Below are 13,426 nucleotides of genomic sequence, written 5' to 3' on the forward strand. Positions count from 1 at the left end.
AGCGGCCCAATTTCGAAATCGAAAATGACCGACCACCAAGATGCAATCCCAAGTGGCATTGCGATCGTCGCCGGGAAAGTCAGGTGTCAGGTCGGGAAAACACCACCAGTTAGAGATGGGCAAAACGGCTCACTTCAGTGAGCGGCTCAGAACGGCTCAGTTCACTGAAGTGAACCGGTTCATTTGAACGGTTCAGCGGTTCATTTAGGTTTGTAACCTGTGTTAAGCATCCATAATCTAAATTAGTACTCAATTGTTATTTAGTCATTTATTTTGTAACAACATCCGCTGTATTTGTGCTGAAAAGAACTGGCCTCACCATCATTACAAAGGTTTTTATGTGTCAGTGGTATTTCAGAATCACTCTCGGTCGATATATATAGAAGAAAATGCAACTTTTTGTCAACTTTATAACCTCACAAATATGATCTCTACTAGTGAGCTGTGACGCCAGAAAAAATGATTCTGGACATAATACAAGAAACTAATTTTAATATTGTGGTGGTGAACAACACTTTGTTCAGTTTATTCGAAGCGAGGTCGACGGGTCCGCTTTCTGGCAGCGATAATAGATGACGCGAAAGTTGCACACAAGACCCAGCTGGGTCGGCCGATACGCCTCTAATAACTCTACCGGAACGTGCCGACACGACTCCTTCAGAGCCATGCTCAGCACGATTCTCTAATCGAGCGAGCAGCCGCTGCACGTCGGTTCTTAGAAGAGCCGCTCTGCCAAAGAACCGCCGGGAGCCGATAATCGCCGCGGAACTGAGCGGTTAAGAAGATGCGGCTCGTTCCTGACTCGGACAACAGCTACACGCACAAATGTAACTGTAGTTATTCTAGTGAATTATATGGTCACAGGAGTTTATTTTCCTCTTACTTTGAAAATACAGACGCAGTTCGTTCACTGCTGCCATTGCGGCCTCCCGATCTGTCACTCACCGCCGCCGTCATCGCGGTTCCCAAATGGCGCCTCAGAAGACCCGCTTCGCGAAGAGCGGCTCTCGAAAAGAGCGGGAGCCGTTCTTCGGTTCAGTAACTGAGCGGAAAGAGCCGGAAGAGCCGATGAACGGGTCAAAACTGCATCCGGTTCTCCTGGCTCGAATTGTCTGCTCCCACGACAGGAGGCGCGCTGGAGGAGTTTGAAAAATTAGCCCCAGCCGGCCCGGCAGTACAGTTGCTTTCCCGCGCCGATAACAGATGGCGCAGAGCGACGGCTCATTTGACCCGGGTCTTCGGTTCTTTCGCTCAGTAACTGAGCGGATCCGCTCACCGGAAGAGCCGATGAACGGGTCAAAACTGCATCCGGTTCTCCTGGCTTGAATTGTCTGCTCCCACGACAGGGGGCGCGCTGGAGGAATTTGAAAAATTAGCCCCAGCCGGCCCGGCAGTACAGTTGCTTTCCCGCGCCGATAACAGATGGCGCAGAGCGACGGCTCATTTGACCCGGGTCTTCGGTTCTTTCGCTCAGTAACTGAGCGGATCCGCTCACCGGAAGAGCCGATGAACGGGTCAAAACTGCATCCGGTTCTCCTGGCTCGAATTGTCTGCTCCCACGACAGGGGGCGCTGGAGAAATTTGGAAAATTAGCCCCAGCTGGCCCGGCAGTGGAGTTGCTTTCTCGCGCCGGCAATAGCTGGCGCGAGAGAGCGTTGACCCGGCTTTTAGGCTCCGTTGGCTCTTTCTCCATGGTTTGCAGTGCTGTGGCTCGCCCCGTTCGACACTGATCACTGAGGGGGCGAGAAGGGTCTCCCTCTCCAAAAGAACCGCCGCTCACTTTTACTGAGCCACGGCTCACTCGTTCTTCAAAAAGAGCGGCTCAAAAGAACCGGATCACTCCTGAGCGACGCATCTCTACCACCAGTTGCATCAGGTTGCATCTTGCAAGCATGGCAGCTCCTTCGAAATCTGTACTTTTTGTTTGCCTGGGTGAGGCAACTGAACATAAGAGCAACTTTTTCGTCACGCTTTCACGTCCACTAACTTCTTATCTTCTGCGCAGGCAACATCTGCCGGTCGCCGATCGCCGAGGCGGTCTTCAGACATGTCGCGCGGGAGCGAGGTGTGTTGGACCAAGTAAGGACAAAACGGACACGGCAGATCCCAGTGTGCGTTTTCTCTCTTGCGGCGGTGGTATCTAATACGGGGATGCAAGCCAGAGTGTGATCTTATTAAATACGAATTGTACGCCGGACGTGGTCGCACCCACGATGCTGGTGATACGCCGGGCATACATACGTCGGACGTAGCCGGTGTGGAGGAAAGAAACTTTCCTCCATGCAATAGAGAGTTCATAGCGGCTCGCGTTGGCTCAGGGCCCGTTCACACTTGCGGTGAAGCGACGCGATTTCTGTCGCGGCGACATAAATTGGGCCACACCAAACGACGAACGATCGCCGGGGGACAAGCGACAGAAATTCCGTCGCTTTCACTCGCTTTCGTCGCAAGTGTGAAGGGACCTTCACGCTTCTGCAGTGAACAGTATTTTTCCTTGTCCCCCGGCGATCGTTTGTCGTTTGGTGTGGCCCAATTTTTTGTCGGTGGGTTACCGGGACCCGACTGCGCATGCGCGCGCGGGGAGGGCGAGGAGGTCGCCCCTCAGCGGAACGAATGCGCGGGCATGGCGAGGGCCGGCCCGCGGAACCAATACACCGTACCGGAACGAATACGCAAGTGCCCAGTCGAGTCCCGGTAGCCGGCTACCGTCCGCTGACGCTACAGTGGCGGGGCCCGACTAGGCAGGTACACATTCGTTTCGCTGGGATGGTCGCCCGCCTCGCGGAGCCCGCGAATTCGTTGCAATGAAGGGTGACCTGATCGACCTCCCCGCGCGCATAGGCGCAAATTCGTTCTGGTGGGGGATAAGTTCCGCGAGCCAGCCTTCGCAATGCCCGCGCATTCCTCCTCACCCTCCCCGCGCGCGCATGCGCCGTAGGGTCCCGCTATCCCGCCGCCATAGCGTGAGCTTACGCTAGCCGCTATCTAAAACTCTATTAGAGAGTTTTAGTATAGCGTTTTGTGCCTTTGCGTACGTTAAACATTAAATTTTTGCGGCACGCTACGTCGGCACCGCACGGGGAGTTTTAGTACTGCGTTTCGTCAGTTTTGCTTTGCGGCCTGCTAATGCTTATGGCGCCATCTGTCGAACCTAGTAGGCCTATTAACTGAATGCGAAGCTGCACTCATCTGGCCGAAGAAGTACCCAACCAGCAGAATCAAAAGCCTTCCCCTTGGTATTGAATGCAGAACGTGCACAACATGATAGATATATTCTTCTACATAAGCACACTCTATAGCAGAAGCACTGAAACCCCGATGTTACTTAGTTTTGACGATCGCACACAACGCGCAGAACCAAAGGACTGGGTTTCACGTATACATTTTATTCGTCTCGAAAACAATCCAGAAAACCGTTTCGAACACACGCGACGTAACGACTGCACTGTGAGGCAGAGGCACAAAAATAAAATGCGGTCTTTTGCCTCCAGCCCGTCGTAATCATCGCACTCACTTCACGCGATTTTCGGGGTCGACCAGCATGTCACTTCACTCTGGCGCAAACCCAAAAGGCTTATAACAGCACACACTGAGTTGAATCGCCGCTAGTGATTACTAATTTCAAACGTAGCAAGCACATTTACCCACAGGAGCACATTGTCGCCTTGCACCGTGAAGCGAACTCGGAACTCGTCAACAGCACACACACAGCATCCGACGCCGGCCTGCAGGAGCTTTGTTCGGGTAATCGGCGATGCCACGTTAGTTTCGCTGGATGCCACGTTGGGGGAGGGGGGGGGGGGTGCTATATAGAAGGTTGAGTTTGTGTTAAAAAAGAGACGCCACATTTTTTTTACATGCAGTGCCATTTATCGTAGCGTTTTCCTATAGAGGAATCCACATAACGTTTGTACTGAAAGTGATTAAAATTTTGGTTATTGCTCTGAATGTGCAGCACTGAAACACTACCGCGCTTGCTGGCCGCCCCGGCGGCATTTCGTTGTTTTGCTCCTCCCTTTCGTCCCCTTCCATCGTGTGAATCACACTTGGCCACATATTTTCTCGGCTCGCGTGTCTTTGCACAGCTTGTCGACACATACTTATCGTCGTAGTTGCTGTATTGGCGCTTACAAAACCCCAAAAATGAAATACCCACGACACGATGGCCAAAAAACTGGCCAATGTCGGCCGGTTTTAGGTACAGACCGGCAACCGGCCCGCTGCCTAAAAAACCGGTCGGGCCGGTCCAAAGCCGGTCAGGTGGCAACCCTATTCAGACCCCACTCTTCCGGAGCTTTCTTTTTTATTTTTACATTTGGTGACTGCCTAATCTATTATTTTTCCATGCATTTCGCGTAGCTGAAAAGTTCGGCATTTTGGGTCACTTTTGGAACAGGACTCATAAAGTTATACTGGTAAAGTTGGTTCATATTACAGAAAAAAAGATTTAGCACAGCGAAAGACACGGACGGTGAAAAGGAAGTTCCACTTCGCAAACTCACTTTTTCAGGGAGATGACTATTTTGGCGTAGTTGGGTAGTACCGTTTAGGTCGCCGTCGACACAGCATGCGATAAAATTCTGCCTAAATTTTGTGGAAGGTGATACGTTTTAGGCCACTTTCTGCGCAGTGTACATACAGTCGAAAGCTATATGACGGTAACCACGGCAGCACGTGCAGCATAGTACTCCATGCAGTGCGGTCTAGCAATAGAATGACAAACTTTCGTAGTTTGTAAATTTGCGGATCCACCGCTTGACATCGGTTGATTGCGCTGTTGTCTGCTGCAGTAGCTACATCAGGTGTCTGGTAACGATTCCAGATAATGCATGTGCAGATGAGGGGGCTTGTTATTAAAGCCATGAAGACAAAATACAAGTTGGACTTATTAGAAAAACTGCTTAGTCCCGATAACAATGATACCAATATCATCGCTATCTTCGAACAAATAACGGAGATATTAAAGAAAACGTGTGAAGCTGTCGCAACCCCCTAGCCAATTTCCCGCAACTTTTCTATGACGTCACGGAACCTTTTTTGTGCGATTGGCGGCCGCCTAACTGACCTGTCGCGACGACACATGACTGGACGTCTGTAATGGGGCCTCTAGTTCCATTTGACCGCATCACTTGAATGCTAACGTCCAGTTAACGCACTGAAAATTATGTTTTATTGTTGGCCCGTATGACGTCATTCTTGCTCATAACACGTCACTGTGGCACAAAATTTGAAAGTTTTTAAATACTTCTTGCTTTTTTTTTCGTTAAAAAAACATCTTTTGTGGCTGTAATGGAGCTGAGTGAGATACTGAATCCTAGTTCTTTCAAATCAAACGAAGTTGTATTTTCTCTTCATGGCTCCTTTAAGCGCGAAACCATTCAAATGTTTGCTTTTCGCTGCCTGATTGGGCAGTGAAAGCGTTATCCTCGCGCCTTCAAATGTCCATATGCTGTGCCGTAACTTATGCAGCAGGCAACCGTGCAATGAAGTGCTTTCAGGGAGTGCGCCAGCCTCTCACCAGAGCGCTCTGCATGTATTGAACGGCACGCGCTCCCATGTTTGCTGTCATAAAGCTGTTGAATGTACAGCACTACTCCACACTTTCAGAACTCACATTTTTCAAGGCAGTCACTCACTCTGATATAGAGAGTTAAAAGGGGGCAAATACATGGCGCCTATGGGAGGCACGGCGAAAAAAAGTTTCGACTTAAAACCAATATTTCGAGATATCCGAGTTCGAGTTAACGAGGGATTACGGTACTTAGCGCACACCGTCTTAGAGACTAGTTGAATGTGGTACTTGAATGTGGTACCCTTTACGTCACTGCCCACATTGCGTGCATGTAAAGACTCTTTATGTTTAAGAAACTAACAGGCTTGTACGAAGTGCCAATCATGTAGGATTACACAGGGTCGTGTGTATAGCCTGAGACGTAAAAAACCCGGCAAAGTGTGGGGTAGTAAATAAATAATTAACGGTGACTGACTAGTCACTGGGTTGCAGCGGTTTGGTGAAAATCTAGACAGACTGCTCACGCTGCGAGTTGGAGAACGGGCGGTGAGCGTGTAGCGCCTCTATAGATCACATAAAATCATCACTTTCTTTCTTTAAACACCCTTTGAGGGCATGTTCCAAAAAGGGGTTGTAGTTTATTGTGAAAGATACAGTTGATTCAAAAATGTTGATGGGAAATGGCGACGACGTTGGGAGGAAGTTCAATCCAGTCCTTGAACGCCGATGTATGCCGCTTAAAATACACCTGGGGTGCATGCAATGGGCCCGTACTAGTATTCACCGGCTACAACTAATATCCTCCGTGATCCGTGTAAGTCTGACAGGAGAGATGTAATGTGCTGGCCATACCATCCACTACTATGCCCAGCAAGGGCCTCTACTTTTAAACGAGGGACTACAGCCAGTCGAATATAATTCCTCCATTCATAGCATGTTGATAAACCCGTAATGTATGCCAAAATTTTGTTACATTGCACTTCCATCTTGTCCTAATGTTTCATATTTAATTTTTCTGGGGTTCAGACGTGTAAAATTCTGACTAAGATATCCGTTCTTGTTTTTTTTTTTTGTAGCTATTTTTTCGAAGCTCTCCACACGCTGAAGCAGATGTATTGATCAAAAATATCTGATTCGATTTGCAGTCCCAAATTCTATATTTGCGCATGCAATCGTTTCTGCAGAAGCGTACAGACTGCTTACGCTGCGTGTCATTCACGTGTATGACTTAAAGGCACCCTAAAGACAAAATGCAACTTTGTTGACTTTCAAAGAACCAGGCCCCTAAAGTGCCGAGCACTTTAGGGGCTTGCCTTATTGCCGTAGCTTGCTCACTGGACCCAAGTAGAGCCACATGGCGTTCTGTCATAGTGGCTGTCGTCGCGGCGTCACCCAGAGGCTTCGAAAGCCAAGCGGTTTATATGGTCATAAGCGTTCGAAACTTGTGAACCACTGGCGCTTGTCATACATCTCCCCATTGTTTGACGCAAAGAAAACTGCAGGTACATTTGAGGCAAAATATACGTAATGAACCGTCAGCGCCCGCATTCATTTAGTTGGGAACGCTCGTTGGGTTGGTTTTTATGATAGTGCGCGAAAAAAAAAGTGGCAGTGCAACGCCGGCACGTGCGGGAAGAAAAGCAAGCACAAAAGGACCAGAACTCCCACTGGCGCAGTTTCAGGCAGAGGGCACGCAAGCACTGAGAAGGCGGGAAATTTGAATAGCATGGGGTGGTAGCAGTGAGTGGATAACGGCGCTACAGCCCATTATGGAGAATCACTGCTCTGCACTTCCGAGAGCTTTCACATTGAGTGGCGTGGCTTTAATTTTTTGTAACTCACTCAGCTGCATCTCAGCCACAAGAGATGTTTTTCGACCGAGAAAATGCAAGGAATATTGAAAAAAAAAGTTTAAAATTTTGCGCTACAGCGACGTGTTGCGAGCAGGAGTGACGTCATGTGGGACAGCACTGAAAACACAATGTGCAGCGCATTAAGTGCAAGTTAGCATTCAAATGATGCGATGAAACGAGACTAGAGAGCTCACTACTATCGCCCAGTACTCTTTCTTGGCAGAGGCTTAAAGGGGCCACGCAGACAAAACACAAGTTTGGTTCATACGAAAGATTGCCTCGCTAGAACCATGCCGACACCACTTTTAACGTAAACTTCCCTCAAATAAGCTACATAATTAGGAAAAAGGGGAATGGCCATGCGACCCACTAGCTCATTTTCCGCAACAGAACCTATGATGTCATATGTGCCAGCTCTGCGATTGACTGAGGCCGGCAAAAAGGAAACGCAAATTAGGCAGGGCTTATAAGTTTGCCGAACGAGCTTTTTGTGCTCGCATTTAGGGCACATTCTTTTTATAGCAGCAAGAATTATGGGGTGAACAATTAAAATTACGAACGAACACGTAAACACCGAAGCAGCGCGGCACTTTGCTGGCTGACACTGCTAACACAGCCGTCGGACGCGCTGGACTTGTTTGACACGACACTGGCCAACTGGCATAAGCAGCACGGTCGCTTACGTGACCATGTTTGTCGAGTCATAGCTTAAGTTTAAGGAAACGATTAGTATGGACTATAATAAAAATACGGCAGGTGTAGAAGTCCGGCCAGAAGCAGAGTGCGAACTCTGGCACTTCCGCAGTATTGCAGCGCCATCCCTGAAAGTGGGCGATAAGCAAGACAATCAAACGGGTGCTTGTGAGATGGTAGCAGCCCTGGTCAGCAGGCTATATTTAGTTTTAAGGCCCTGCTCTTAATACGCCATTTTCGACGTCACGAAAACCCGATTTACCGGGACAAGTGAAATTTTGACTTAAAATATTAAATTTCTGAGTGAATAAAGCATCGTTTGCAGCCGAAAAAGTGGTTGGGGCCCTATAAAACACTAAAGCTCTCGAATAAAACAAACTTGTACTTTTGTCTACGTGTGCCCCCTTTAAGCGCCACATGTTCCAGGCCTGAATGCCAGGGAATGCACGCATTCTCCCCTCTTTGCGTCATTGCAGTTTGCGAGCTCTTCTAGGAACTCAAAGTAGACACCCCTTGACTTTCCGAGACAACGCAGTCGCTGTGTCTCTGGTAGTTTGAATCGCGTCTCTTGACGGCCATCTCAGCTTGTGAATTGTATGTAGCCTGGCGATTCACAATTCCTCCAACTCCGTCACGTGCATCCTTTCCACCTGTGGATGTGGACAATGGCCGTTGCTTGTCAGAAATGTCGCTCTTTTCAAAAGTGAAGAAGTTGGTGCCCGTTTCCAAAGTGACTGTCCAAAGTGACTGCAGCAGCTGCACCCTTACGTATGCCACCCTGACGTACAGTGCAACGTTGTCATCCACCCAGTGCCAGTTCCTGATTTTCTCCAAAGCCAAGCAGGAGCGAGCAGAATCACGACAAAAGTGAAAAAAAAATGTTTTTAGAAGGAATCATCATTGTCATCATCACCAGCCTATCTACGCCCACTGCAGGGCGAAGGCCTCTCCCATTAATCTCCAATTACCCCGGTCCTGCACCAACTGCGACCGATTTATCCCCGCAAACTTCTTGATCTCATCTGCCCATTTAACTTTCTGCCGCCCTCTGCCGCGCTTGCCTTCTCTGGGGATCCACTCTGTTGCCCTTAATGACCGACGGTTATCTTGCCTTCGCATTACATGCCTGCCCACGTCCATTTCTTCATCTTAATTTCTACTAGTATGTCCTTAACACGCGTTTGTTCCCTGACCCACTCTGCTCTCTTCTTGTCCCTTAATGTTACACCTATCATCTTCTGTTCCATTGCCCGCTGAGTCGTCCTTAATTAAGGGGGACTCACCTGTTAACATTTCTTTGGGAATTCCTACTTCACGACCCACGGGCTTAAAAACCATCATGCACCGACACGAAAAGTTTTACAAATACGTAGAAATATATGCACAACGGCCTAGTTTTCTCATTTTAGATCAATGTCACTACTTCTCCACTAAAATAAAAAAAAAATAATACCCTGTCTGTGTACACCGCTAGCGCTGTCTAATTAAAACAAGATAAACCAAAATTCATTTCTTGTTTATTTTTATTTCAGTAAAGGTGTGCTGCATTTCTAAAAAAAAAGCAAACTTGGCCGTTGAGAAGAATGTTTCCGTGGATTTGTAAAACTTTTCTCATTACCTAGTACACGATGCTTTTTAAGCCCGTCGGTCAAGAACGAGTCAGTCCCATAGGATTAATGTGATCAGGTGAGTCTGGATTGCCCCATCTAAACGTGTCCATAAGTTGGTGCCATGAGAAATGCTGCGGTAGGCAAAGTCGGGGGTGTGCCTTGTTGTGCTTTACGATTTTTTTTACAGGCTAGACATCGTTTACGGGAAAAATATTTTTCAATGTGGACAATACGTAATATGTAAACCCTTTCAGCCATGATTTTTCTATTTCAAGAAAAAACGACGTTGTCTGCGTGTTTTCCTAGATTTTAGGTCCTCACAAATCCGCAAACAAGAAATAGCGCTGGCAGTGCAAGTATTGGCCGATTTTTAGTTGAGGCAATTAATTATACCATCTGGCAATTGAAAATTTTATATTGAGCAGAAACATCTTTTTTTTGCATGTTTTCCTAAACGTTATGACTGCATGAGCCTACAGACAAAAAATGAGGTTCGTAGCGCACGTATTTATAGATTTACAAGCTTGAGAGTAAAACTAGGACCTTCATTTTCTTAGTGTCAGTGTTGGCATTTTGTCTTCAGTGGAGCTGCTTCTTTGTAGCATCCAGCTCCTCTAAAACACAACAATGGTGATGCCTATCGCAGTTGGCATCAAAGAACGATTCCCCAGAATACTAGCTCTTTTGGTTTCGTTATATATGCACTAGAGGAACTGTTATGTCATGGCAAAAACTGACACCACCAGGGCCGAAAAGGTTAATTAGAATATTATAAAAAAATTCAGACAAATTAAAGAAGTCAACCAGCCGCCCTTTGTTTGATGTTATCTGAGACTGCCAAGGAAAGTGCTGTCGTGGCTATCCCATGCAAAGTATGTGGTCCTACTATCATGCTTTGGTGTGCCTGGCAATGCATGCACAGCGGCATTTCGTTTTGTACGGTACAGACATCTCCGCAGTCAATGTCATTTTCTTTCTTTGAGTCAGTCGTGTGTTGTTTTCTGTGAGGGTCAAGTCTATACACTGTGCACAGTGTTTGGTCGATGGGAATGACTAAACTGCAGTTCAAACTCTTTCGACGTGAACCGCGCAACCCCCTTCTTGTCTGGCTTTCTGACGTCCCGTCCACATTCCATTCACCGATGATTGTCACCGGAGTGTGTTACACCTGCCCCTCAATTCTCTGGTCACATTTCTTGCGCAGCACTTAAGCGCCCGCTCCTGTGGTTCTGTGGCGCCGTCGTCCCTTGTAACTGAGCAAATGAAGGGGACGCAGAAGACGAATGGGATAGAATGAGCAGGAAAGGGGAGGAGGAAAGTATGGCAAAAGTGTGAGGGGGAGGGCGGAATCCCAAGAGGGCGTGAGGCATTCTCACTGGCGGCGATGTGCTACGAGATAACCAAGAAAACGAAGAGGCCTCCGAAGACCTCTCTCGAGCAGGAAAGCGGAGGATGAAAGTATGGCAAAAGTGTGAGGGGGAGGGCGGAATCCCAAGAGGGCGTGAGGCATTCTCTCTGGTGGTGGCGCGTTGCAAGATAACTGAGAAAACGAAGAGGCCTCCAAAGACCTCTCTCGAGCAGGAAGGCGGAGGAAGAAAGTGGCAAAAGTGTGAGGGGGAGGGCACTATGCTGATACAGCTTGAGGCATTCTCACCGGCGGCGATGTGCTACGAGATAACCAAGAAAACGAAGAGGCCTCCGAAGACCTCTCTCGAGCAGGAAAGCGGAGGATGAAAGTATGGCAAAAGTGTGAGGGGGAGGGCGGTATCCCGAGAGGGCGTGAGGCATTCTCACTGGCGGCGATGTGCTACGAGATAACCAAGAAAACGAAGAGGCCTCCGAAGACCTCTCTCGAGCAGGAAAGCGGAGGATGAAAGTATGGCAAAAGTGTGAGGGGGAGGGCGGTATCCCGAGAGGGCGTGAGGCATTCTCTCTGGTGGTGGCGCGTTGCAAGATAACTGAGAAAACGAAGAGGCCTCCAAAGACCTCTCTCGAGCAGGAAGGCGGAGGAAGAAAGTGTGGCAAAAGTGTGAGGGGGAGGGCACTATGCTGATACAGCTTGAGGCATTCTCACCGGCGGCGATGTGCTACGAGATAACCAAGAAAACGAAGAGGCCTCCGAAGACCTCTCTCGAGCAGGAAAGCGGAGGATGAAAGTATGGCAAAAGTGTGAGGGGGAGGGCGGTATCCCGAGAGGGCGTGAGGCATTCTCACTGGCGGCGATGTGCTACGAGATAACCAAGAAAACGAAGAGGCCTCCGAAGACCTCTCTCGAGCAGGAAAGCGGAGGATGAAAGTATGGCAAAAGTGTGAGGGGGAGGGCGGTATCCCGAGAGGGCGTGAGGCATTCTCTCTGGTGGTGGCGCGTTGCAAGATAACTGAGAAAACGAAGAGGCCTCCAAAGACCTCTCTCGAGCAGGAAGGCGGAGGAAGAAAGTGTGGCAAAAGTGTGAGGGGGAGGGCACTATGCTGATACAGCTTGAGGCATTCTCACCGGCGGCGATGTGCTACGAGATAACCAAGAAAACGAAGAGGCCTCCGAAGACCTCTCTCGAGCAGGAAAGCGGAGGATGAAAGTATGGCAAAAGTGTGAGGGGGAGGGCGGTATCCCGAGAGGGCGTGAGGCATTCTCACTGGCGGCGATGTGCTACGAGATAACCAAGAAAACGAAGAGGCCTCCGAAGACCTCTCTCGAGCAGGAAAGCGGAGGATGAAAGTATGGCAAAAGTGTGAGGGGGAGGGCGGTATCCCGAGAGGGCGTGAGGCATTCTCTCTGGTGGTGGCGCGTTGCAAGATAACTGAGAAAACGAAGAGGCCTCCAAAGACCTCTCTCGAGCAGGAAGGCGGAGGAAGAAAGTGTGGCAAAAGTGTGAGGGGGAGGGCACTATGCTGATACAGCTTGAGGCATTCTCACCGGCGGCGATGTGCTACGAGATAACCAAGAAAACGAAGAGGCCTCCGAAGACCTCTCTCGAGCAGGAAAGCGGAGGATGAAAGTATGGCAAAAGTGTGAGGGGGAGGGCGGTATCCCGAGAGGGCGTGAGGCATTCTCACTGGCGGCGATGTGCTACGAGATAACCAAGAAAACGAAGAGGCCTCCGAAGACCTCTCTCGAGCAGGAAAGCGGAGGATGAAAGTATGGCAAAAGTGTGAGGGGGAGGGCGGTATCCCGAGAGGGCGTGAGGCATTCTCTCTGGTGGTGGCGCGTTGCAAGATAACTGAGAAAACGAAGAGGCCTCCAAAGACCTCTCTCGAGCAGGAAGGCGGAGGAAGAAAGTGTGGCAAAAGTGTGAGGGGGAGGGCACTATGCTGATACAGCTTGAGGCATTCTCACCGGCGGCGATGTGCTACGAGATAACCAAGAAACTGAAGAGGCCTCCGAAGACCTCTCTCGAGCAGGAAAGCGGAGGATGAAAGTGCGGCGAAAGACGTGAGGCATTGTCTCCCGCGGCGACGCGCTACGAGACAGTGTCAGAGTATATTGTGCACCTCCGTGTGTTCACTGATGCGGTGATCATTTTTTGAGTCGCAGCAGGCATGCACTGTCACACAGAAGACTGCAGTTCGTCCTGCGCACAATTTTTGCATTAGGGAGTGCCGTAATCGTCAGCCAAATTTTTTTTTTTCACAGTATTTTGTCTATCACATTGCCTTCTCGATCCTCTTTGTCACCCTTCATAGGCATGCTGCTGTTTAGGAGTCCTAACTATACCTAGCTTTCCCATAGCATTACCAGTATTGAAATGGAATGTCCGTGC

General features: G+C 49.0%; 1 protein-coding gene across 2 annotated transcripts in view; it reads left to right on the top strand.

The window, feature by feature from the left end:
* LOC144162391 (low molecular weight phosphotyrosine protein phosphatase-like) overlaps positions 1-13,426 on the top strand; it is a 21,101-nt gene continuing 7,675 nt past the window's right edge. The window contains exons 1-3 of one of the 2 annotated variants that reach the window (XM_077692894.1): positions 1-108; positions 1,877-1,932; positions 2,006-2,111. In XM_077692894.1, the coding sequence (XP_077549020.1) occupies positions 25-108; positions 1,877-1,932; positions 2,006-2,111 (246 nt within the window). In that variant the 5' untranslated portion in view covers positions 1-24. The remainder of the gene's footprint in view (positions 109-1,876; positions 1,933-2,005; positions 2,112-13,426) is intronic. The other variant, XM_077692895.1, reaches the window with a different exon arrangement.

This window comes from Haemaphysalis longicornis, unplaced genomic scaffold (genome assembly GCF_048455015.1).
Source record: "Haemaphysalis longicornis isolate Haplotype H1 unplaced genomic scaffold, Haemaphysalis longicornis Haplotype H1 scaffold_12, whole genome shotgun sequence".
NCBI lineage: Eukaryota > Metazoa > Arthropoda > Arachnida > Ixodida > Ixodidae > Haemaphysalis > Haemaphysalis longicornis.